This window comes from Bombyx mandarina, chromosome 01, assembly GCF_030267445.1.
Source record: "Bombyx mandarina strain Sakado chromosome 01, ASM3026744v2".
NCBI lineage: Eukaryota > Metazoa > Arthropoda > Insecta > Lepidoptera > Bombycidae > Bombyx > Bombyx mandarina.
In genome coordinates, this window is record NC_143208.1 from 2,977,110 (window position 1) to 3,005,087 (window position 27,978).

The following is a 27,978-nucleotide window of genomic DNA, read 5'->3' on the forward strand; positions in this document are numbered from 1 at the left end:
TTAATTGGTTACTGGAGCGTACAGAAATAGGCGGGGTGGTGGTACCTACCCGCGCGGACTCACAAGTGGTCCTCCCACCAGTAAAAAACTTGCTCTTACATCTTAGCTTTGTACATAAAATCAGGGCTGCACCGTCCCAGCGTATGAAGTGTGCGGTGCACATAGACGCCAAGACTATAAGGGCGCCGCCACTTACAATTACACTTGCACAACAAAGTATTATTGGTAGTGGAGTATCGTTATGTAAAGAGTTACAATATGTGTAACATATGCCTTGTAAATAACAAAACATATAAGTACAAGTTTCCCAAAATTTACGTCAAAACAATAAGTTAATATTAACAAAAAAAAAACATTGAAACATGAAGATTTGTAAATATAGGGGGCGCTTCATGGGTTTCGCACACAGGCGTTGCCGGGGGTCTGCGCGAATCTCCATAAATTGCTGAGTACATAGTTCAGGTCACTAGATCCACAGTGCAACTGATAAATTCAAGCTCAGTTTCTCCGCGTAAGGGTGCAAACAATTGCCAACCTAATCAATCCCAATCTAACCATTTTTGTAATTTTGAGCCACATAACAAATTTATCTATTACTTTATGCACAATGAAATCATTATATTCTTTTTTTGAAAAATACATTTCAGTAATTCAATGTACGCAGCGTATAGTAAAGAATCGCAATTCAAAAAAAAGAAGAAGTAAAAATGTATCGTTAAGGAAACACGAAACTAAAATTAAAGTTTTTCTGTTTTATCGATAACTGCTTTTTATATCAAACAAATCAATCAAACGATAACTCTCTAATAAAGTCTGATGTGTACTAAGTTTTTGTTATCAAAAGAAGTAATCGAGAATAGTCTTATAAAGCTAAGCTGAATTGATATAACCATATCTTTATATATATTTCATCTGTACGTGTGTTTGTCACTGAACTCCTCCTAAACGGCTGGACCGATTTGAATAAATTTTGTTGTATGCGTTTGCACAAATCAGCCCGGCAGATGGCGCTGCAGTCGATATTTAGGTTAATTTATCTTTTTCTACAAATAACACAACTCTACAAAAAAAAATTCGTTCTTTGTCCTAACGTTTCTACTAGGTTTTTCCGGTTAATTATTCACAAAAACGAAAATAAAATTTTACTTTTTTTGTTTGTAAAATTTGTTTTTGTGATTCTCATTTTTTAATTTTTTTAATAAATTTTAATACTTTCAAAAACACCGCGCTATGAGAGTGCGGTATTTACGTTTACACAGTGCCACTAGATGTCACTCGAGTCATAAACAACGATCAGGTGCTTTGTACAAGCCCAGAAAAACTTACAATGTCACGAAAGTGTATATACGATGCTAATGCGTTTTGTTTCATATGTGGTCAATTTATTAAAGTTCAAAAGCAAACTGTTTTATGCCATGTATTTTTTGTTTCGTCTTATTATTTACTATCTAAAATATCGAAATTTTATTCTTTGCAATCAAAGTCAGTGGTGTTGACCCGTGTAATTAATAAGTTTAGTGTCTCTATATATTAATCTAGTGAGCATTGATCGAGAAACACAAGTGACAGATTTCAAACATTCTACATTTCAATTTCAGATGGAAAACGATTCCGCAGTACGAGAGAGACAGACTGATGACCGCGTCTAAAGGCGTCTGGATGCTGTTCAGTGACTTCCAGCGCCTCTTCCCCCGGATCGAGATGGTGCACTTGGACACGGAGACCAGCCGAGCGGAGCTTTCGCTGTCCGAGAAACAGAAGTGGCAGATGAAGATGCACCAAGGCGGCTGGAAGAGGGGCGTATCTGCTGGAGGATGTCGGAATTACGTCAGTGAGTACTAGAAATATAATTTATTCATTTCACTAGAAGTGTACATTTTTTTTATTGCTTAGATGGGTGGACGAGCTCACAGCCCACCTGGTGTTAAGTGGTTCCTGGAGCCCATAGACATCTACAACGTAAATGCGCCACCCACCTTGAGATATGAGTTCTAAGGTCTCAAGTACAGTTACAACGCCTGCCCCACCCTGCACAAACCGAAACACATTACTGCTTCACGGCAGAAATAGGCAGGATGGTGGTACCTACTCGCGCAGACTCACAAGTGGTCCTACCACCAGTAAAAAGTACATGAACGCATTGTAAACGTCACCTTAATTAGTTACCTTTGTTACCGGTTTGTTGATGCCGCTTTGCCGGTGTTCGGATCCCGCAGGCAAATACCAATTACTCCTTTGAAATACATACTTAAGTCTACTCATGAATAAAATTACACAATGATGGAATCTTATTATAAAAATTAAACTCGTAATGTTTTATCAAACCTAATTCAATGCTTCTTCGTTTAAATTTGTCCCTATCCTATCAAATCCTCGTACTGGGCGTAATGTGAGCTTACACGGTCTGGTACCACAGTCTAGCTTATTTCTACTGCGAAGCAGTCATTCGTTGCCATTAGGATAGCTATTATACAATACAAGTCTAACTAAGACCTCTCGTCTCAAGATGGACGGCATTCAGGCTATGATGTCACAGACGCCAGTAGTCACTTAGCACCACGTACGCCGTGAGCTCGTTTGCTCATAAAAATAAAAATGCAATTCCATTATCGACAGATTTCTTCCACACGAATCCCCAAGTTCAAATCATGTTGAACGAGCCAGACACTGTGATTATATCTCTGAACCAACACAGCATAATGGAGCCTAAAGTAATTGGATTCAGCGTTTATAAAATGCCAAAGTTTCTTACCGAGACCGCCAACCAAATGTTTTTCAAGAGGATCAAAAGCACGATCAACTCGCAGTACACTAACAGCAGACAAGTCAGCCAGAGGTGGGTAGTTTGAAAAAATAAACTTGAACAGGAATACACTAGATTAAATATACTTTAACGTTCCAAAGAGGATTTTTTTTATTTATAGTAAAATAGACGGTAGTCAGCATATTCTTCGACTCGATTCAGTTTATAAAGTATTCGAAACGTCGTAAATAATACAAAGATAATGAAAACTACGAAATTAAAACTGTAAGAGTGGTTTTAATTGTGTCTACGATCAGCGAATTCCAAAGAAAATACTACAATAATCTTTGCTTAATGCTCAACTGCGACAGCGCGCGCTTGCATGCCCAAATGACGGTAGTCAGAAATTAAAATACAACAAGCACCGGGGACTTTTTTGGCGGGAACGCGAAGAGTGAAGTTGTGTGATTTGTTTTATTTTGTCTATTTAGTGTTTCTTCGCGTTTAAATGTGTAATAATGGTGGTTTATTAACTGTTTAATATCTGTGAAAGTGCACAAATGTGGGAAAATGAAATAAAGCCGCTGGACGTAACTTCTCGGGATCCTCCAAAAAGTCCACTGAAAAAATCTTAGTAAATGACCACCATTTTACTGAGATTATATTTCATCCCGTATCATCTCATTTAATTTCATCCCAGTTGATTAATGTCTCAAATTAATCATCTTCATTTCATTTCACTCCATAATATCATTTTTCATAAAAATATGAATATAAATTAAAATAAGACATGACTTAAAGGTCTCAGTTACCAGGTCATAAAATCCCTTAAAAAAAAAACAAGCATCGGGCAATTGTGGTGTAAATTGGGACAGGTCTATGTTAAGTGATGAACGACCATCGATTGATGATGATAATGATTATGTTCTATTTTGTCATTAGAATGAAAAATTTTGATCGCAATTTTTTCTACACCCAAACTAATGATGAAGTAAAGAGTTTTCAGAGCATAGCACAGCAAAAAGATTTTCGATCTACCGACCAGTGTACAAGGAATAAATGTATTTTATTTGTAATAATTTTAGGGTTCTTATTTATATTTAATTCATCAATACGCGATTTAATTTTACGCGTGTTGATACGGATGGAATCGGGTAGTGATCATTTGACATGTATTATGATAAAACAAATATATGCTATCGCTGTCGTATCGCAACCGGTGGCAGGAGCCCGCACGTCACACGTGTAGGTACCACCACCCCGCTTATTTCTGCCGTGAAGCAGTGATGCGTTTCGGTTTGAAGGGTGGGGCAGCCGTTGTAACTATACTGAGACTTAAAACTCATGTCTCAAGGTGGTTGACGGCATTTGCGTTGTAGATGTCTATGGGGTCCGGTAACCCCTTAACACCAGGTAAGTCGTCCACCCATCTAAAACAATAAAAGCGCTATGACATGTCCTTCTGCAAACGAGGCTTGTGGAGAATATTCAGCGGTAAGCAGCGGCTTGGCTCTGCCCCTGGCATTGCTGAAGTCCATGGGCGACGGTAATCACTCACCATCAGGTGGGCCGTATGCTCGTCTGCCTACAAGGGCAATAAAAAAATAATAATAATTGCAATAAATTTTATGGTTATAACTCCCTAGGTGTCAGTTAGAATCGGGAGCGTACCTCATAATGCCAACGACCTTTGAGCCCCGAGAAGAAGCGCAGTTCACGCTAAGGATCTATTCGAACAAACCACTTAAAATGAAAGTACTGGACGATCCGCCCCAGATGACGAAAGCTGCCTTAGTCAAAGCTCCCCCGGGATCGGATTCGAACGGATTTTTCCAATACGAGACCTTGTTTCTTCAGCTGGCCGACGAACACAGAACCATAGATATATTCGAGCTGCAAGAGCTACTGGACGCGTGCCTCCCAAACGATTACATCAAGAGTTGCGTGTCCATAGACACGTGTCGACAGATTGTTCTGTCTATGGATGTATCCTTCACATAAAAGTTTTACTTAACATCAATTCTCTAACATATGTTAAGAACTAGCTAACCCGGCAGACTTCGTAGTGCCTCAATCGATAAATAAAAGACCTAAACTTTTGTATAAAATAAACTTAAGACAAACAAAAGGAATCCGCGTCCGACGAGGGACACATCAAAGGAAAAACAAAATTGTTATTGAAGTTATACTTCTTTAGGCGCGTTATGAAAAAATTGATGAGAGTGAAATTTTACGATGCGCGCGCTCCGCAACACAAGTTGCCCACTAAATCGCTCATTACAATACGACCAGTACAATAACTTGGCGAGTCTGAATATAGCCGCAGGTGAACTTTCCGAACAGTACTGAGAATTACTGAATTTATACGATGTCAAGAAAAGGGATGTCCAATATGCGTGTTTGAGGATGTTGTATAATCGATTTTTTTTCAAATTGATTAAAATTTAAATAAATAAAAAAGAAATAAATTTAATAAAAATAAAATATAACTTCTTACGCGCGTATATAAGTACACGCACCGTTTTTTTTTATTTCATTCCGAGCATTTTCATATTTTTCTACCTTTTAAACCGTCTCTGGACTTCCACAAATAATTCAAGACCAAAATTAGCCAAATCGGTCCAGCCGTTCTCGAGTTTTAGCGAGACTAACGAACAGCAATTGATTTTTATATATATAGATGTGTGCGGGCGTTGATTAAACTGTTCATCAATCGACTTGTGTATTCCACTAATGTTTATTTATGAAATACTCCTAAAGTTACTTCAATAGATCTTGACTTATGATTCTTATACCAGCATCTCTCTTAGTCTTGCAGTCCGGTTTGAAGGGTGGGGCAATTATAGGATTTAAAATTGAAATTGAAACGTCATGTTTCAAGGCGTGTGACAGCATGCACTTTATGATGATTATGTGCCTCAATAACTATTTGACAATGCTCTGAACTTGAATACTAATATGGTTCATACAAAATTTTCTTAACCAAATGTATAATACAGAAGAAAGGCACGGGTCGGATATGCTTGTCCGACTTCAAGGATCTGATCTGCAGCCTCAAGCATCTGCAGCTCGTGTTCAAGACTCACGCCCGTGAGAAGATGGGGGTGTTGAGGGTGGAGCGCTTACGGGACGCTCTCAAGGACGTGGGCTTCATTGTACCGGAACGAGTCATATCGTTATTGGTGTTCCGGTATATGAGGAAAGATGGGATGCTGCGTTTCGGTGACTTCGTGTCCGCCGTCATGCACTTGCACAGGGTGTTCGGTTAGTCTTTACTCACTTGTACAGATACAGATGAGCTCATAACCGCTTCGGTTTTAAGAAAAACGCAGACATATTTTTTACCTTGTGATGTATTTGTATGTACAGGAGAGCCATTTAAAGTTTAAAATTGGAAAAAAATATCATAGCACAAAAAAACAATCTTCGCTATTTTGAATGGAGTGAACTAAATTGAAATTCAATTAAAAAAATTTAGCTACTGGTGCTAATACCAAATAAAACGGACCTTTAATTCCAAAGATAAATGTCTATAAAGCGAAATGTCGCTTTAATCAAATGGCCTTTCACCCCTTGATATTATATTATTTATTATAGATATATCATATGCTACTAATGTTTGCGAAGACAGATAAATGTCTACTCTTTCATGTAAAACCAAAAGAAAATTATAAAGCTTTTACTTAATCGGACGAACACAAACAAACATAAATTCAGTTTTGTAAGCACTCGTCCGCTATTCCTTTTACAATAGGTCGTTTTGCCTATCAACAGCAGTAACAATAATATTGCTTCCATAATATTAAGACTCTGCCTATCGAATTTTCCAGAATTATTTTACACAAACGACGGCCGTCGCCCCGGTTCCGATGCTGTGCAACTAAATCTTTCAGAGGTAATTGAACCTTTATTTATTTATTTCACTCAGTCCGGATTATGGATTGTTACGATTCTCATTATGGATTTTGATATGACACTTAAATTGATCGCATTAAATTCAGTTGTATCAATTTAACGATCACCCTGTATAATGTTTCTGACTTCACAATTAATTATATTGATTTAAATTATTTATTTAATGATACACCCTGTATAATGTTTCTGACTTCACAATTAATTATGTTATTTATTTCAGTGGCTGAAAAACGCTCTGATGTGCTAGCAACACAACGAAAGACGCTCAATGAAAAACTATGCGACGGTATATTTCGGAAGCGTTCGATGTACATTGCGCGCCGATAATAAGTTGAATGCTTTTGGCGAATTTGCTAGTGGTACCAACCGTGAGATAAAACGAAACTTATTTCAACTTTTGTTCGTAGTGAATACGCTCTCAGCCCGTACAATCGTCGTGCTTATTATGTTTTAAACATGGCGACGTTTGTTCTAAGCGAACGTCATATTTTTAGCGAATGTAGAACTTTCTAGATCTTGGTGCTAAGTACCATTAAGTTAGCTATAGACTAAACGTTGTTGTAATTAATTTTATTTACACCTAAGTAAGTCCATCACAAAGGTATTTTGGAATGTATTTCAGTGATGACAGGTATGTTGTATGTTTATGTATATGTTTTAACAACATGTTGTATTTTAGCAATAATTGTAAATTAATTACGTTTATAGTTAAAGTTTATGACTTCATACAACCCGAAGTCGTCAGAACTGACTTCTGACTCTGCCAACTACGGATTTAACATTTTGAATGCCATGGCGAAAATTCACCACAGCCTTCGGAATGAGAATTGATTTATGAATTATGATTTTGATACGATAATGTTACTGTTTAGAAAAACTCTACACATCACGAGTTTTATTTTGGTATGATGGTATTATCGATTGGCTCGGAGTTATGTCCAGCTTCGGTGAATAATTCAAGGGCTTAGATAAGGGTAGGATAGCGGGCTACTAAAACTGCACCAACGTCTCCATTGTCACGGATCGTTTGGAACCTCTGGGTCTGCGGAGGGACTTAGGTTCCCTCTGTATTTTTTACCGTATGTTCCATGGGGATTGCTCTGAGGAATTGTTCGAGATCATACTGTCATCTCGTTTTTACCATCGCACTGCCCGCCATCGGAGTAGAGTTCATACTACCTGGAGCCACTGCGGTCATCCACAGTGCGTTTCCAGAGGTTTTTTTTGCCACGTACCATCCGGCTATGGAATGAGCTCCCCTCCAGGGTGTTTCCCGAGCGCTATGACATGCCCTTCTTCAAACGAGGCTTGTGGAGAATATTCAGCGGTAGGCAGCAACTTGGCTCTTCTCCTGGCATTGCTTAAGTCCATGGGCGACGGTGACCACTCACCATCAGGTGGGCCTCGTGTGCTCGTCTGCCTACAAGGGCAATAAAAAAAATGTATGAGAGCTCAAGACAGCTGCTTCATGAAACGCGTTTGGAATCGCGATGTGCTGGAAGATCCAGCTGGTGCTCAGTGTGCTTAGTGCGAGTTTTTTAACGTTCTCGATACCGTAAAAGTTAATAGTATGCAGTTGGAACAGCGCCCCTAGCGGCAAACGTTGGCAAACGTTCCAACTCCATACAAAATTGAGTTAACTTTTACGCTATCGACAACGTTAAAAAAATCGCACTAAACACACGACTGAGAGTCAGTAGACATCCGTGAAGATTAGCGACCTATGCTATACCTGATTCTAGCCAGTATCTCTTTACTAGTAGCGTCCAACAATACTGAAACTGAATCAGTGGGATCCTTGAGGATGCGTCATGAATCGGAGTCAGGAGTGCGACTATCATAAGGGACTGTGGTGTCGCGAAGTGTCGTTCCTACGTTACCTTTGTATACCTACAAATGGTGAATGTCGATGTCTTGTATCATGAAGTCGAGTATGATCGACCTAAGTTAAAGTTATTAGGACAACAACCCTTCTATCAGTGGTAGGGGATCTTCTGAGAACTAGGTCCGACCACCAGGCTTATTTTAATGAAGCCGTAATGCCTTCCGGTTTAGAACAGTTGAATTATGATCCTCGCTGTCCCAGGCTTTGAAATGAAACATGTAACATTGAGACATTTGAGGATGCATTGCTATTTGCGTGGACCTATAGGTTACTGATGACGACCCTTGTAGCTAAAAGTAAGTATTGTACTTCTTGGTGAAGCATGATGCTGATAACTCTGTTTCTATAATCTAATAATAGTATGTTTAAAAAAGTGTGTAAAATATAAATGAAATTAATTGGAAATTTTCTTTGAGGATCGACTCAAGCTGTTGACGATACAATGTGATGTGATCACCGATTACTGTCGTTTGGTAGTTAGCATGTTATTAATTTTATTTATGTATTTCACTTTATATTTTGATATAGCACTGAGCTTGTATCAGTATTTTAATATAGTTGTTCCGAACCAGACGTTCTATTTCACAGGAGAGTTAGAGGCTGGCTTTATAATACTGTTGCATCACAAATATTAAAGAATACTCAAAGCATTTAATGTATGTATTTATTAGAATATCGTAAAAATTAAGGCGATGCGTGCTTCGATTGTAATGTGATTTTAATCACGCTCGGCCTGCCTTAACGATCTCCCTGTTTTAATGTAATATTTAAGGTACATATACGCACGTTTAGGTCCTGTATATTGTTAAAGAGAAATAAAACGCATTTATTTTACATTTTCATTGGTTTTTTTATTTTTTTTTTTGGTTGATACGCAAAAACATTTATAAACATGAATGTTGACACCGAAAGATTAATATTACCACATGCAATTTCAGAGTTTACGACAAAGTTAAATATGTAATTACTAATAATAAATAGCTCCAGCACTCTCCAGAAACGCTTTAATAAAATTTACCTTTTATCTTTTGTTTTTTTTTAAATCAAACTTTATAAGATTCCTTTGATCACATTATCCTTTTGTTTTTATTTATCATTCTTTATTCCTTTCGGAGACAATTTTATTGCAATCATTACAAAATTCAGTTAAACGAGAGCCCGCAGACATTCAAGATGTTTTTATACAATCTCAATTTATACGTATATTTTTATTGTTCGCTCAGTTTAACTTGCCTGAGTGCTGGTAACTGACATTCGATTATATAGTAATAGTCTACAACATACATTTATTTACTGAATAGACATTTAAACTGCTTTCATAGACGCGCCGTTATGCTATCCATGTCCAAACGACTCCTTTCCGAATCCTCGACAGTCCCTATCGCCCTATCATATGAAAGCAGTATTAGTTTGATTAATGCAATACCGATACAATATTGTGCATATCCATAAACAGCTTACACTATATAGATTACAAACGACCTGCGCTAGCGAACGACCCTGCCTCAATCGAGATGCGCTTTGCCAATCTTTACACCGTAACCAAACACTATCGGTGTATTGTGCTTTCAAAACTTTGATAAGACTCGATGAAGCGTTCGGTGTAAACTAACTTTGAATCTGTTCAATGCTGCTCTTAGACGAAATACTATTTCGAAAAAAATGATCTCCAATTAACTTCTCGAGCGTGCAAAGCTTCTCTTGTCGCGATGTTTTTCGGTGACGAAAAATTCGGCAAGGATGTTTTTTTTTTTTCTTTTTTTTAATGTGATTACGTTCTTAAATTGAATCGATGTTAAAAAGACACACACACACTGATAAGTATTTCATATGTACTGTGTTCATTCACGGATCGTTCTCTTGCACAAGTTCTTTACATGGATTAATGAATGTGGTTACATTAAGATAAGTATTTCTATTAAAAAAACAAAAAGAGACATTATAAAAAACACAAATGAAAAACCTTACGAATATCTGATTGAAGCGCCGATCCGTCTCCCAAGCCCAGCGAACACGGGCGTTTCATTACAATGATCTTTATATCAGTTTCATGATCAGTATCTCTCGAAAACGATTACAATATACTTTTCGATGTAACAGACGCTCAATCAGACACAAAAAATATAAAATCAATATAGTTAAAATGAGAAACATGATTACTAGATAATGAAAACCGTAAATTATAATAATAAAAATGACTTATATAGAATAAAAACTGTATAAATCCATCGTTTTACAAAATACGTTGTATAAAGTACCGAAAACGATAATTATTTACACAGAATGCAAAAAAATGACAGTTTATAAAAACTACAGTTTTTTTTTTCTTTTTTAAATCTAACACCTTACAACTACTAGTACTGGATGAATACAAGTAATATTAAGACTGCACAAATATTGAAGAAGCCATCGAAAAATTTACGAGTCAACGTTCCTACTTCATAAGTTGTTAAAAACGTTTTTAGACCGTCTGGACTCACAGAGGCCTCCTACATACTCACGTCCTATTGACCTTGTAAAAATTATTACATTTTTACTCTAAATCGATTAGATGTTTACATTCTCCTGAGTAATCATACCGCCACAATATGAGAGTCATATTGGATTGATCTTACAAAACGAGCTATTCGCTCTTTACTTAGGACTGAGACGGGCGGTCCTTGATGTATGAATCATGGTTAATTTGTCCTTGTCCATGATGCGCATGCAACCGAATCCCAATGCTCACAAACACAAGCCTGTATCGAAGGGCTAGGGCTCGGACAGTGCTACCCACCCGGTCGGGTCCTTCATCAAACGCCCTACCACCTTATAACCATTCACGATTTAACGTCTCAGGTACAACATTCACGGGCCGTGATAAGAACAGACAGACAAACAATTTCGGCCATTTAAGATGGTATACTATTACCACATCCGACCGGCAGTAATATCTCTATCGTAACGGAGGTGCCGGTCCGGTCGAGCTTATTCAACTCTCTCCGTCGCTCATTTGCATATCGAACTTCTGCATCGTCTCAGATTACGACAAAACCAAGATGACAACATTCGGAAGCTTAACTTCCTCCGCCAAATGCACTTCACCCATATTATTTATGGGTTGAAATTAAGATACGTAAAGTAATGACGGCATTATCGAGAACGAATTGGTTAATTGAAACAGGATTGAAGATCACCTGAATGAAATGTCACAAAATTAACTAACGTAAGTACATATAAATCGGATGCAGGAGTGGAAACTATTAAACTAGAATTACAAAAAAACCTTATTTCGTGGATTTCAAACGGTGTAGGTTAAATCAATCAAAAAACGATTACCGTATAACAGATTAACACTCACTGTGCCACGTTATTTAGTGAGAACATAATCGGAGCGCTGAAGTCTAACGTAGTCTAAAGTATTCGGTGATGACGATATTGAAGTTAATGAGGTCAAGAAAACCGACAAATATCTTTAAAACAAAAACGATTAATATTCGATAGTCTAGTTAAAGAAAATACATCCAAATTGACTTCAAATGAGGAGTGCTATTAAAGTGGATCCGTATTAAACTATTAAAACTCCAGAAAAGTTCACCCGACACTCCACAACTTGACACAGTGCATGACACGTTAGCATACATACCAGACCTATCGCGATATAACGACCTGTTTCGAACTTTAAATCCGCTTAAAGTCCGAAACACTTCAGATGCATCGGACAGCGCGGTCGGGTATAGCGATGCTACTACAACTTTAACATCATTACCGGAGATAAGGAATCTATGGCACGCGCACAAACTTAACAAGTATCAACGGATTAGGGAATTTATTGTTTTTTTTTTTTTTTAATTTAGAATCGAATGAGGAATAACCATCGAAGACATCAGATAGAAAAGAGATTATTGAAGGAACAGCGCGTAGCCAACGATTCGAAAACACTCATCTGTCAACAACGTTATATACCAACATTTTAACAATTTTAACACTTAAGTCTATGCGCCATATTAACATTTCCGATACCAAAACCAACATACAACACACAACAAACGCTTATCACTACACCTTATTTCGACGGTTATCTACCTCTAATCTGTATCACTAGTGCAAGCAAAATTTGAGGTATTCGGTTCGTTAATCTAATTGCTAATATCTCTATCCGATCTTAAAATAACGGGTGTATGTCCTTCAAAATCCGAAACCGACTAAAACGTAAGGGCCGTGAACGAGGCAGTGATTATCATTAATTTTATAATTTACTTATCATTATGAGGTAGAAAAGCCGAAAGTACCTTATAAACTAGTCTTACACGTAGAACCTTACAACATACAGAAAAAGAAAAAGTAACTCCTTAAGATGTTCCGCAACTGATGTTAATTGCAATTTTATGGAATTTTCATATATTTTATGTGTCTTAAATCTTATATTAAATCTTAACAATAAATCGAATAGACCAAAAATCAAAACACAATTGAACATATAGACAGAAGTAAAACTCAGGCCCGCAACTAAACTAGAAACCATCCACCTTTCTAACCGTCCCCCGTTCCCACAGAAGGAGATTTATTCTTCTTCTGAACACTCGTAATCCCCCGTAAAACAAATAACAAACATCAAAAATCGGTGGCGTGCGTAGAACAGATCGTTATGTTCTAGAATGCGTCTTTAAAAAATTAAATAAAAAAAACATCATAATGAAATGAAGACAGACGCATCGCCCTTTGAGGTAAAAGTTTTAATACCTCGAGTGCACGTCGTTTAGTAGATATCTTACCTTATATTACCTGCGAGAACACAAGATTGTGTGTCGCAGTACAAGAGTAAGACGGTGGTACTGAACTACTCGGACCCAGCACTCAAGGATCCTCCCACCTGACTTAGATGCTCATTAACATTTATTCCCTTAGTCGCCTCTTACGACATCCACGGGATGAGATGGAGTGGTCCTATTCTTACCCGGGAACCACACAGGTGATAATAAAAATACAAGAGTCCAGCCGCAAGCCTGAGGGTATTTGAAAAATGTGTGTTTTTCATATTAATGTGAACGATTTCGAATTCTTCATTAGGTCGATTTGATCTAAAAGAGGTTATTTTCAACTATTTACTTAAAGGCCTCACGGATCTTACTTAAATAAAATCAAAAGCTATGCATTAAATTATCCCTAAGCTGTTTTTTTTTCGTTTTTTGTTAATTTTAATGTTTTTTTTATTGTTTTCATTTTTAATTTTAATGTTTTTTTTATCGTTTTCATTTTTAATTTTTTTTTTTAATTTTTTGTTTTTTTTTATAGACTAATTTACATATTATTTTGCCATTCTTAAGTACAAACTAGACTTCCTGAAGTACAATTAATTCTAAACGCGACACGTAACTTCAAAACAGCTTATAACTATATATTTTTTTGTTTTTATGTAATTTTTTCCGTCATTAATTAAATAATAAAAAAACATGATGAAATCATTATGTACGAATCTGTCATAAATTGTTCAGAATGCTCCGTTTAGCCCACTTACTATATTCTTAAGATTATACGACGAAATGACATTTATCTGCTTCTTCTGTTTATCTTCAAATATAATTACCGAACTATCTCAAGAACCTCTCTTAGTGAGGCACAATTATATTAATTAGAAATGTTTCTTACCCTTTATTAATTACTTGCCAAATTCCTATTTTACAGTTGTAGTAACAACAGACGACTATAGACTATATTGAAAGTTTAGTTGAAATTAATTGTATCTCTCTCTTTACACGCCCCACTAACAGATGTCTCGCGACAGAGTTACCGAAACCTATCGACTATTTTTAAATCTAAATTTTTTTTAATTTTTCCCTTTATTATTTTTTCTTTTATTTTTCCCTTTATAATTTTTTTTTTTAATTTTTTCCCTTTTTAATTTTTTTTTCGCGTTTCCTTACGATTTTTATTATTTTTTTTCGCTTTTAATTCACTATTATTACTAAAATAAATTTCGCTCGCTTATCAACTAATAGAGTACTTCTTTACTTCTTTTTTTTATATCCCGCTTCTTATCTATACGACCAATCACTATTAACTATGTTATATTACGACATAATTTGCGAAATTATCACTAGAACTACTTGTAAGGAAGCATTGGTGGGCAAAAGTACCGGCCATTGTAAAATATTCGGCCGTTGAAACGATATCTGGGTGTTTGTTACAACAAAAAAGACTATAGTTATTATTGGATTGGATTTTTCTCTCTCTATACGACGCTCCCTAACAAGTTAAGTTCTTAAATTAATGACATCAACATCAAACACTACTACTAAACACTAAGTACTAAACATACTAAGACTACTTTTTTTTAACATTTTTTTCTTTTTTCTTTTTTTTTAACTTTATTTTATTTTAAATTTTTTTCTTTTCTTTTAATAATATTATTTAGATATTTTTTTTACTTTATATTCTTTTATTTTTTTTTTATTTTTTTATTCTTTTTATTTTATAATAAAAATAAATTTTAAACGTACTAAAATCTATTTGCCTTACTTCCGCGCGTTGCAATCTCACATTTCGATGAAACTGCGAAATTTTACTAACGAAACTACCCAAAAGAATTTCTGTTACTGAGGCATTCGCACTGAGGTACCTTGAGCAAGCAACATGAAGTATATTTTGTGGAAAACATTAATCAGGTTGTGCTGAATTAATTGAGTATATTATTGATTTGTCTACCGTCCTAAACGCATACAGCAAATATCAAAGCGATCCCAAGCTTAATTGGCTATCATATGGTTAGAATCAAGTCTTTCAGAACTCAAGATACGGATGCTTCAATAACAGGACTCTTGTTAAAACTACCAAATTAAATCTATATTTTTTTTTTGTTTTTACGGTTTTTTATAATTTTTTTTTTGGTTTTCTGAATTTTTAACTTTTTATTTAGATTACGTACACGATTTTACTTATCTATTTTTCTCTCATCTGCATTTTTATATATTATAGCTTATATACTACAAATTACACTAGGGTTTTAAAAGTAATTGTAAGGGGAGAAATTGTTGAAAATTTGGTAACATTTAAATATAATAACTAAACATAATTGCCAGTTCCTCTTTAAATAAATAAAAAATTCACTACTTAATAAGTAAATAAATAAATAAATAGTTTCTCAGGCCACAATGAGGATTGATGCAAAATTAGATATCCTGCATGCACATAGCACTTCGGTGATTTAATTAATGGCAAAACTAACCACCTTACTATATTAAAACACTTATCAAGCCTAAAAATTACAACTAATGAGGTTGTGACGCGGTTTGAGGTATATCATTTTTCGGCTTATTATATTTCTGAGGTACTTATGTGATACGAAAAACCTTATATTATGCTGCGTCTGACATTCATATTCTGTTCAATAACGTAGGACGGGACGTGAAGACGAAACGGCGTGATGTATGTCTTTTTAATTTTATGTTAAATAATTTCGAACGCCGCTAGGTATGATGTGACGAGATTACGTCCAGCTTAGATGTGTGGAAGGCAACAACGAATTACACATTACGAAAGAGATTATATTTAGTGCGCGGAAAGCAGTCACATGTGACAAAGGGATACTGGTTGTAAAAGTAGTAATTTAGGGACAATATATAACACACTGATTCTAATGCAAATTCTTCAAATCCGACTTTGAATAGAAACACGGTAATGTCGTATCCCTATCGGGGGTGTCGTCACGCAGTCCTACGTTAGAGAAGAGAAATTAACTAACACACTAACTTATATCAACTACGCGACTTGTCGTCAATTTATATTAAACAAAGTAAAAAGTAACCCTAAGCTGCACTATGGGTAACCATAGCACATAATATGTTAAACTAAGCTATTTATTGCATACATGCTCGTTGGCCGAATGGTTTGCTCCACCATCGGATATATACTAAGTTTTCTACTTGCAACATCTAATACATAAACTAACCTAATAACTTGTGATACGTGTAGTAAAATGATGATAATAATATAATAAAAAAAAAATATATTATGCATTTTATTATGAAACAGTAAAAGTTGTTGTTGATGCGAAAGGCGGAACGAAAGTTCATATTATTATATATTATTATGCACTCATTCGTGATGATTGTAGATTGGTAACGCATAAATTTCAATGGGCAGCGAGCGGCTTAGCTTTACTAATGGCAGTGCTGATGTCGATGAACGAAGGTAACCATTTACCATCAGGTAGGCCGTGTGCTCGTCTGCCCACAATGGTAACAACAAACAAGTCAAGCTCTACAGAATAGATATTAAACGCGGAAAGATCATATAGTCACGTTATTCATTCTAATATTACAACACCTACGAAATCTAGTAGTGCCATGAAACTGTAAACTTTGGAAATTCAACTAGAACCCCGTTTCCGAAGTATGACCAACAAAACAAAACATCCCAAAAACTAATTAAACATCTACATTATAAAATTTAGAACATCCAAAGATGATGGTGACATCGATCGCGATTTTCCCATCTATAGGCCCAACTATTAACTTAATAACTAATGGTTACACTGCGACACAAATCTAACCTATATACTACAAGACACATCAAGACACACGTTACAACATCAATTTAATTATAGACATTTACTTAATATCTAAGGAGGCTGTGTCGCGGTAGTGGCATCACGGTGAAATCGTATAAATCTTTTATTATATAATATATATATCAATAGACTCTTACGTGTATTTCTAACATAGTCTCATATAAAAGGCAGCATTATTCTTTCGACAACGTATAATACATAGCAATAAATCAATATCGACCGACGCATTTACTTCCCTAAACTATATATTAAAGTGTGAGACGATAAAATCAGACCAATCATACGGGGACTATTTCTATAAATTTATATGAATTGAGAATGAAATTAAGTATTCAAGATTTAAACTATTGGATACCACGAAAGTTGAACTAAGAACGCGCCTGCCTCCAAAAGTAAATGTTCTCAAATTAACTCTTAAACTTTAATGAAAATGCTATACACAAAATGAACACCTAAACGAATTATATAAAAGAAAGTTAATTCACCGAAGATAATAAAAAATATAGATTGTAAAATAGAAAGCTATATCACAGAAAATCAATCCTAAAACGAATCTCGTCTTACACTTAACAATTAATAACTTCTAACACATCGATTAAATCTAAAGGCAAATAAGAATCAACCATGGGACTGCGACGATCGCAGCTCATGGGAATGTATTTTTTAACTATTATTGCGTGTATGCTCGTAACCGAATGGCGTAGTCGCCACCGGGATTATGCAAATTATAAATCTAATTATCCTATACTAGTACTAATTGAAATTAAAAATAATTATGAGGTGCTCAGGTTACGTAAAAGTATAATTATCATGAACTTAGCTTACCAAGAGTTTAGTTTTAATTAGTTAAAAAAAAAATTCAATAGGTAAAAAATTGTGATGATCGTTTACACAATTAATACTAAAAGTCAGTTAACCAAATGAACGCCAAATTTTAAACGAATGTGAAAGCTTTTATCTCGTTATCTGCATCGTTGATGTTATAAATACAGATATTATAAAATTACGTCAATATAAATCTTTAATTATCGCCAACTACTGCAGAGGTGTTAATGTCATCCCGTTGGGTATTTTTTATAACGTTAAATAGATCTCTTTATATATCTCTTCATGAGGTATTAATAGAAGGCAATTTGAAGGGACTGTCTTATCCCGTCAACTTGAACACACTTAAGTATAAGAGGAAGAACGTCAAAAGGTTAACTAACATATAAGGCAATTAATCAATTTGAATTGAGAAATCGTGTGATGTGGTTCATAGAAAATCCCTTTTTTATTGCGTTAATGGGGGAACGAGCTCACGGCGCGCCTGATGTTAAGTGCTGTAGCGGAGCTCGTGGACATCACTACGTGAATGCCGCCACCCAGCTCGAGACATGAGGTCTAAGTCTCGGTTGTATAGTCTAACGGCTGTCCTACTCTTTTTGCTGGAAAGCGTTACTGCGTCCGGCAAAACGAGCAGGATGGTGGTACCTACCCGCGCGGGCTTACAAGACACCCTACCACCAGTTCGTACTGTTATTAGGAATAAGTAATTTCGATTAATTAGAGGGGACCCGTAATGAAATACTACACGTGTAACTAAAACGATTGAAGAGAGATTTATAAATATATTCCGCAATAATCGAGAGATATTTCTCTGGGAAGACACTTGATATTCGAATGAAAAATAATTTGATTGTACTTATACGTTAAAGACCATAATAAGATTTTGATGATTTTAATGGGAGTTATTTTTAACCTAAATTGTGGTGTTCATCAAAGCTTAACTTACGCGTTAAATTGGAAGTAAGTATCCATGCTAGGTAAGTAGTTTCATATAATTATGATCTTTTCTTATTTAAAACCATAACTAGTGAGGTAAGAGTTCTTAAAGGCTAACAACACTCAATTATCTAAACAATTACAATATGCTGTATGAAAGCCTTAAAGTCTGGCAGTATGTTCAATTTCAATATTGATATATTTTCGATGAAATATATAGGATCTTGACAATAATTTCGCAAAATAAGCAACCAGATATTTCAGCTGCAAAATGGCCGTAACTCGAGAAATTGGATTAAATGTATTCCACGGTGACTGGTGGTATTTCGCCTGTTGAATATTAGTATTAGTAAAATTGTTCATTAACTACACGAACAATGTAACCGTAAGTTTAGAGTTTTTCATACAGCACATCTAGCTTCATGCTATTCTAAATAAGTTTCTTAAATTAAGTAGCACTATGGGCATCCATAGTACACGCATCAAATCTTTAACTACTTATTGCATGTATGCTCGTTGCCGATTGGTATGACGACCATCGGAATATATACAACGCTAATCCTAACTTATATAACTTATATTTATTACGGCGCATAAACCTGACAACGTCGATAACAATGTTCATTAACAACTAACGATCGTTTAAAATTTCATTCACAACGTAACTAGATCGATCGGTTAGAACAAAACTAGACGTATCCACTTATAACAACGATCAACTGCTCCAAGACAACATCAATATTTTTTTTATGACCTTTGTAGGCAGACGAGCGTACGGCCCACCTGATGGTAAGTGGTTACCGTCGCCCATGGACCTCAGCAATGCCAGGAGCAGAGCCAAGCCGCTGCCTACTGCTAGCGAAATACCGTGATTATTTTGAACGACCAAATTAAAATTTATAGTAAAACTCGACAGTAGAAAAATATATCTTTGAATAGGGACACGCCCGGTTTTGTTCCGTTAACGATCGCACAACAATAAACACAAACAACTACAACGACTCCACAACAGTTAACTAAGTCCCGTATCAATTTAAGTAGAAACAAATATATTGAACACTGCCAACAAACACGAACATCCAAAACCGAATAACCGTATAATTTCCCAACTTGAAGGAATCTAATAATTTCAACGACAAATTTAACTGATTTCGAAATAACAAGTCAATTAACTCGCGTAATTTTTTTTTCTTATATTTAAACGCATCGGGAAACGTAACTAATATGTAACAATGAATTAAAGTATTTAATAGAAGTAACAAGACATTCAATCATCTAATAGAAATAACAACATTCTTAAAAATTAATGCGACATCTACCACGCCTACATAAACGGGTTATCCTTATTTTTATTCCAACGAAGTTTCCGCATAACATCCTGTCATTTAGTTGGCAATATGACCTATCTCAAGTAAATGAAACTTCTATTCATTTACCTATATTAACTTCATAAACGGCTAAATCTAACAATTATGAAAAAAATATATTACTAAAACACATCGATGCGGAGACAAGCTATATCAAGATCCATCGAGAAGTGGGTAGTTAAGCTATATAGTATTGCCAAATTACGAAAAATCTATTCCTAAAGAAGTAAACGTACGTAATAATAGTGTTTCCGAACTATATGAAATCTAGATCTAAGATCTACGCTTAGGAATAAAAAGCTAACCAAATTATTGCTGAATAAGAAGTAACACTGTTCCAAAGTGCAAGTTGGATAACGCAAGTGAATCCCTTTACTGGACAGCGCGCTTAATAAGATCTGAACAAGACTCGATCGAAAATCTCGACAGTTTCCACTACTTGTTATTCAGGAGACAATTTAAGTTCTACATTTCTATCGTGTTTGGAGAGAGTTCTACTACCAAGGTTTTTGACGAATTCTTTTCTGACGAACAAGTGTTTCTCTCGTAAATCGGACCTCATTTTCAATACCACGAGAGTGAGTCATGTCATAACGATACGATCCTTATGACAGAACTGATATTAAGCTTTACCAAAAAAATAATTAGAAAGCAACCTTTGGTCAAATGTTTTTCGAAATGAGATATACGAACCATGATCTATTTCAACCAAAATCGGTAAAAGATGCTAAATGAATATGTATAAATAAATGGTTACTAAAAGTATTTAGGCCGAATCGTTTTATTTGATTAAGACTTTTGATTATTTGAATGTTAACAAAAAAGACACCAGTGATAAATCTATCTTTTTCGGTACTGAGAAATTGCATTGATTTTATAAAAAGAAAGTCAACTCATGTGATTTTAGATCGCGCAAAAACAATAATACCCCTCAAACATTAAACCTTTTTCAAACCTCAAAATTGCAAAGAGATACTTTTTCTATTATTCAATCTAAAAAAAAATATATTTTTAGTTTGAATAACATGAAAAAGAAATGCATGTTCCTCTTAATTCAGATGCGTAAATAGTACTATGATTTTTTAATCATATTCATCTTCGTATCAAATATTGTTTTCCAAGCGCATCGAAATTCAGAGAAAGTCATGGTACCAGACAACCCGCTCCTACAACTAAACCCACTGTCGAATATTACTCACTGTCAGTATTATTTCTGAGATGTTAAATATGGTTACCATTTTGACCATTTTAAAACATGTGTAGGTTGCCATGTCCAGACTAAATTGATAGGTCTTTTTTTTATGCCACATCTATGTTCCAATATAAATTATAATAATTATAAAAACAAAATAGTACCCAGGGATGAATACAATATTGAAAGTCAAAAAAGAAAACAATATAACTTTTCATCTATATTGTAACATAGTTGTGGTTGAAGATGTCTTTAAGTATTTTGTAACACGACTACCCACAGATACTTTAAAAGAAGATCAGAAATAAACTGGTACTTCGGTCCGGATAGAAACAATCCCTTGCGAACCATATATACAGCAATATTAGATGTTTAAACATTCATTTATTTAGATAGTAGTAACGAGTATCTCTCTCACAAATACCACGTCGGTTTTGCTTGAACGCGAACTAAAAACACGACTTGACTTAGACTTTATAATTCATAATATCCAAAAGAAAATATAAATAGTGATTTATCTTTAAAGTCGCAATCGGACGTCCTACACTATTGCGAAATGTGTTCAATTCGTTCAGTGAATTTTAATAGAAATAGTCAAATGAATAACGTATTCATCCAATTTCTCAGTTTGATTAGAGAGCATTTTTCCAAAGGTTCCAATCCAATTAGGAAATATTTAGTCATGTGTGTTTTCTCCTACACGTAGGCGACTACGAAAGAATCAAACGAGTCTCATTACATCTGCGGATAACATTCCAAATAATTTGTAGAAACCGTTCACGACGGCGCATTGCCTGTTGATAAATGAACTCCTTTAATTTAATGAGAATTGATTTGGATGACTTCAATTTTATTATTTGATTTTATATGTATATGTTGAATCCAAAATCCCACACCCACAATGCTACTTCAATAATTTTAACGATCGAACACTTACGATTATTATTGCTATATCAGACGAGAAAGGTGCAGTTTGTTTTGCACCACAAAAAAGCGTGCCGTATAAGATATTAATTACACAGTGAGCTAATTTCTAACTCGCACGTCTTTGTATTTGTTTTCAGTACTTTAATATTGCATACAGATCTGTATTAATCAAAGATACGTGACCAAGGACCACAGTTGTGAGTTTCCTATGACGTTCTTTATTTGGTTGGTTGGCGTTTATTTTGTGGTCTGAATCATAGTGTACATTCAAATTTTGCGATTTAAACTTAATTTTACTTGGTAATAACGGTTATTTTCTTTAAAAATATCAACTTTTTTTTAAATATGTTCTCTTATTTCTTTAAATTGGCAGATGACCGTACGGTGTTTCTAGTATCGAGTGATCATTGATGTGTAGAGACTAAGCAATCACCGAACAACTTGAGACTTGAGACTCACAGGACAACTTGATACTTTTTAATCAAATCTAAAATGTTCTCGATTTGTGCTTATCCGTATGAAATTTCGAATTTATAGTTAATGTGTGTTAATATTAGTTTAAATTAGCAAGGTTAAATTAACTCACTGTTAATAGTATAGAAACAAAGTTATAAGAATTAAGCTTACGTTAAAATTTTACCTGAAATTTCCTTACAAATAAATTTTCCCGGACGACGCCACCGTAGTCTAACAATTACATCTAACCCGAAACAGACGTAGGTTCTACGTTCCTTAACTTATAAATCGCAAATAAGTAAGAGTATAGCAGCATCTAATAAGCATTAAACACTATACAACACTTACGATAGAATTTTGAAACTTTAACGCTTATTCTAAGTTTACAGTCTACTGCGTGTCGTGTAAGAATCACAATGAACGCGCGATGATTTTATGTATGTGTTCACTGACGGAGCGTGGAATCCCGTATGTGTTTTTAATATTATAAAATCGTTTTTACCATTCGAACCGCACGGGAGGTACAGAAAGGAGATGATATTTAAATTTAAACATTTGTACGCCTTTAGTGTTTCATTTTTCGGTGCCGACTACTGGTCAAGACTGACTGTGTGAATTCTTGGTGGTGGAAGATATAAACATTTACAATATCAACGAATACAAGGCAACACGTCATTTTCGTAAAAAAAAAAAAAAAAAAACGTAACGTTGTAACAAACTCTCAACGGTAAACATCAACCGTTACAAAGGGGAGATTCCGGAACTATTTATATCAATGAGTACTAACAAAATTTCGTAATCTTTACAATATGAGGGGAGAAGGAATAGTTCACGATTGAAAAAAAAAAAAAAACCATATACGTATCCAATACGTCATCAATGCCGTCATTACTCCGCATCTCTTAATAACATCCTTGCCGTTTCGATCGGTCTGTTACAATAGGCCGAATGTGTATACTTACTTTCACTGACTCGTTTATTTTTCGATGGCACGTATAGTATATAGTAGGTACGTTGAGTATTGAATGTTTCTATTATATGAGCGAATTACGAAGGCTGCATTCTAACCACAATATAGTTTAAAACTACAGTTAAATGTTATCGAATTACATATCCCACCTAACTAGGTACATCTAATTGCGCACGTATGTAGATTAATATGTAGTACATTTAACATTGAAAGTGGATATTTAATGTCTTTGAATAGACCACACAGCTTAAAACTAAGAAATCGGAGCGTCGAAATATATTTTAGTTCAAATCTAAGGCGTATTCGATACTTTGCACATAAAATATAACATCAGAAACAAATATGATACATGTGTGCGCTATGATGTATCATACTTGTGAATGAGCGATACAGAAGAAATTATGATTATTCAAAATTACAAGAATCCAAATAGTATTACGGTATTAATGAACGAAATGTTTTATATGTGCAAAGAGATACATCGGAATTCGAAATTTATTCGAACATTAGAAAACACCCTTTGTAAAGGCATTAAACTAATTAACATCGAAAAAATACAAAACAATCGCCAAAGTCGTCTAATTTACGAGAGGACTCTGGTTCAGTATTTAATATCTATGCGATATTAAATACTGCTACACATAATAGGTACTTTGCTGGTGGTATTGAATCTTCCTGTAACCTCAACCCAAATGCTTGGGTTAAGGTGCAATCCGTCTTCTCCGACCTCTTACTCAGACACGACTCAACAGTCGTACCACAGGTCAACGTATGATCCGCACGCGAATCACACTCGTTAAAAAGATCACCGTCTGACTAACCACTTATAGTTCACTGGGTACATCAATGACTCGTGAAGTATCAAAGAAGTACACGTAGAACCCCGCCGAAATCACCATACCGTCCGAAACTGCTAGTGAGTTTTCGGCTTTAAGTTTTCACTTAATGCCTACAATACTGCACTGCAGACGTTATAGACATATGATGAGAATCGAATGGTAATGTACACGAAGACTTAATGAGATCTCTAAGAATCGACAGCATAATGCTGCACGCTATTCTAGAATCTTCTAGTCTAGATGTAATAGCAGCTAAAACTAGATGTAAAACGTGGATGCAGGCCTTTGTGTGGCTCTCGTCAGATCGTATACGATTGAACTGTTATGATATTTTCGTAACAGTGAGATGAAGTGATGAGGAAGATGGTATACCTTTGGAGCTGTTTGGTGGTTTACTTGAACGTTATTTTTATGGGAGATACTATTATTATTTTTAATTTGTTTTCAAGATAGCGGCCATCTATTTAAGAGAGCTATTGAAAACTGAAAAATGCCTTTAAACAGTTGTTATGCTAGTTTATTTACTAAGTAATTTAGGCTGATAATAATTTACAAATAAATCTATTTACGCGGATACATATCGTTTATAATTAATAATATATTGCTAATATTTTAGTACTGATTTTTATATGCAATTTTACTTTACAGGTGTTTTTACATAAAAGTTATCTTCATATAAGTAAATACTATTAATCTATTTATTAATCTTTACAAATGGTCTAAAATAATATGTACATACTATAAATATAGAGTGCTGATTTCGGTTTTCACTACTGAATGTTACTGTTCTGCTGATTATTTTATACAAAATCTACTATTATAATCATATCAATATAAAAATATATAAGGTTTTTTTTTATCATACAGAATGAATATATTATAACATGATTAATTCTTAAGTCGAAGTAAATACGGAATATATGTACTGTCGCGCTGTTTGGGTTATAAACTAATACTGTACAAGTTTATTTACAAGACCGAATTTTTATTTAAATATCTGTATTTAATAACTGTTCAATAATATATGTTTTGTACAAAATAATACATATTATTATTATCAATTAGTCAACGATTTCCTAGGCCTATATTAAAAGGCACTGCTGTACGATTGATATTGACACGTTCTGTCAATACTCAAAAGTATATATTATGATTCACTATTTTAAGAAGGTACGGTAGTAGCACATGTAATAATCTCAAATATATGTATATGTCTTTGCTAAATGAATAATTACGATAAATATATACTTTATGGTGTATTCCTAATCTAGATAGGTACTTTTCGCTGGTGGGCCTAACAACTGTTTAGAGATATTATATTCAAATACACAATGTCAAATAATAAAATTAAAAAGTTTCAATTCTGCTACAGAGTGCATTTATTAAGGTCTGAAAGTAAACAAATTCTAAAAGGGATTTTAATGTCTAAGGGAGATGAGTAGACCACACGATTTTATCAGCTTAAGTAACATCGGCAACCATCGCCTTTATAATACACATTGGTAGCGTGTTGTCGGAAATTCTGAAATCACAGTGTTACGCTTTCAGGATACCACGGGGACAAAGACCACGCATTATACATTATAGGTGAATATATTTAAGTTACTGCTTAAATAAAATAAAATTAGCTGCTGTCGTGTAAATCTGACGATGATCCCAGGTGTCCGGTAGATCACTCCCAAGACACCTTATAAGGTACATGATGGCTAGTAGTCATTAAGTCTCTAAAAAATCACCACAGAACAGATAAAGAAATCTTCAGCCGACCGTAACGCCGGGGCTGACAGTATTTGTTGGCCCTGTTTGCAGTCGAAATTCTGTGTTCTATTCTGTGATTCCACTACCAGTGTTTTAACATCTGAGCAGTGGAAGCTACCCTAAAGTTTTAAATGACAACCCGGCTAGTCCAAGTCTCATTTGTTGCAACGAACATGCAAAATTCGTTGTGTTAATTTACTCGTGAATCTAGTCTTTTAGCTTTACGCTTTCTAATAGGACATCGATTTTTCCTACGAGACAGGAAAGCGTTTTCCTATATAGGATGTACGGTTTCCCATTTAGGAACATATCTTTCCTATCAGCGTACTTTTCAACAAAATTGCAATGCTCCTAAGATTCGAACATTAGATTTATATCGACGCTCCGTGGGAATTATATGAGACAAAATAGTTTTCAGTTCATCAAATGAACGGTAAAAAAATCCTTTGGTTCAAGAAATAAGACTGTTAAACAGTTGGCTAATGTTGCAGACACCTTTTGAATGATACCGAAATACAAAAATATTACTGAATTGTTTAAAGTCTATCTAATGACGTAATAGTAATAGTAAATATATAAAAAAAGAAACTGGCCTATATTTACGTAAGGTACACGGGCTCGAAATAAAACATGAATGTTACTCTGTATAGATGGGTTTTCAGAAACTCCTTCATTCATTTATGTAATTAATGATATCTGAATGTTGCTTTATATCGTAAATACAGTTAGCGATTGTTCCGAAAGTACTCGTAAATATAGACAGTTAAAAAATACAAGAAAATATTTAAAAAATAACTATATGAGAAGTAAAAAAGTAGAGAAGAAGTCGTAAAAACTACTCGTTAACTATTTTCTCACTGCACAGGATTTTACGTAATAATAATACTTAAACCTGCATTCTGACCAGCCTTTGTTTAAGTTTTCTTAAATACAAACTGCAAAATATTGGGAGATGCTGTTAGGCGCATACGAATAGCTAGGAAAAGCCTAAACGGACTAGTTAAAGAAATTTTCAGTCAGAAAACAGGTTCAGTCTTGACAACATTCTCGGGAGGGTACGCATAAATATCAAAGTTACTTTATTTTACAGTTTATAATACATCTTACAGTATCGGCGAAATGTAAAATAGAAACCCATGTTAAAAATAGAAATAGACGTTCATTTTTATAGGATTGACCTTAGAACTTAGTTGAAACTACATAACTAAATGTGCCCGAAGACAGCTTAAAAAGAAATGAAAAAAAAAGAAAGTGTTTTCTGAAATTAAATCCGCCATAGTAACAAAAAAACGGTGAAAACTTAAAGGCGAGACCTTTGAAGCATCGGCAGTGCTGGGTTGTTGCAGCGAGTTGGATCGTGAGTTGTACGGGAAACGAAGCAGAGCCTTCAACGCGACGGCACATGCTGTGCGCCGTCGCCATGGAAACTAGGTTCCGGTGACTCCTTGTCGGGCTCCAACGACGCCGCCTTATGGAGTTCGTACAACTGAACAATCTGTTCATCGCTCATGTGGTCTAGAAGGCTCGGATCTAAGTACTCACCGACCATTTTGTTCTTGGCTTGGTGCAGCGGCTTCATCTGCTTGGCAAGGTTAATGGCGTAGTCCTATGACA

At 35.0% G+C, this 27,978-nt stretch overlaps 2 protein-coding genes across 8 annotated transcripts in view; one reads left to right on the forward strand and one right to left on the reverse strand.

Annotated features, from left to right (window-relative positions):
- The window catches only part of CalpC (calpain C), an 81,393-nt gene extending 70,917 nt beyond the window's left edge, over positions 1-10,476 (forward strand). Inside the window, exons 9-14 of the mRNA XM_028180123.2 lie at positions 1,599-1,831; positions 2,617-2,836; positions 4,390-4,729; positions 5,743-6,007; positions 6,574-6,638; positions 6,879-10,476. Coding sequence (XP_028035924.2) covers positions 1,599-1,831; positions 2,617-2,836; positions 4,390-4,729; positions 5,743-6,007; positions 6,574-6,638; positions 6,879-6,905 — 1,150 coding nt within the window. The 3' untranslated portion in view covers positions 6,906-10,476. The remainder of the gene's footprint in view (positions 1-1,598; positions 1,832-2,616; positions 2,837-4,389; positions 4,730-5,742; positions 6,008-6,573; positions 6,639-6,878) is intronic.
- Positions 9,369-27,978, reverse strand: part of Sdhaf3 (Succinate dehydrogenase assembly factor 3) — a 52,576-nt gene continuing 33,966 nt past the window's right edge. For all 7 annotated transcript variants that reach the window (XM_089727498.1, XM_089727497.1, XM_089727509.1 and 4 more), the window contains one exon: positions 9,369-27,970. In XM_089727498.1, the coding sequence (XP_089583624.1) occupies positions 27,752-27,970 (219 nt within the window). In that variant the 3' untranslated portion in view covers positions 9,369-27,751. The remainder of the gene's footprint in view (positions 27,971-27,978) is intronic.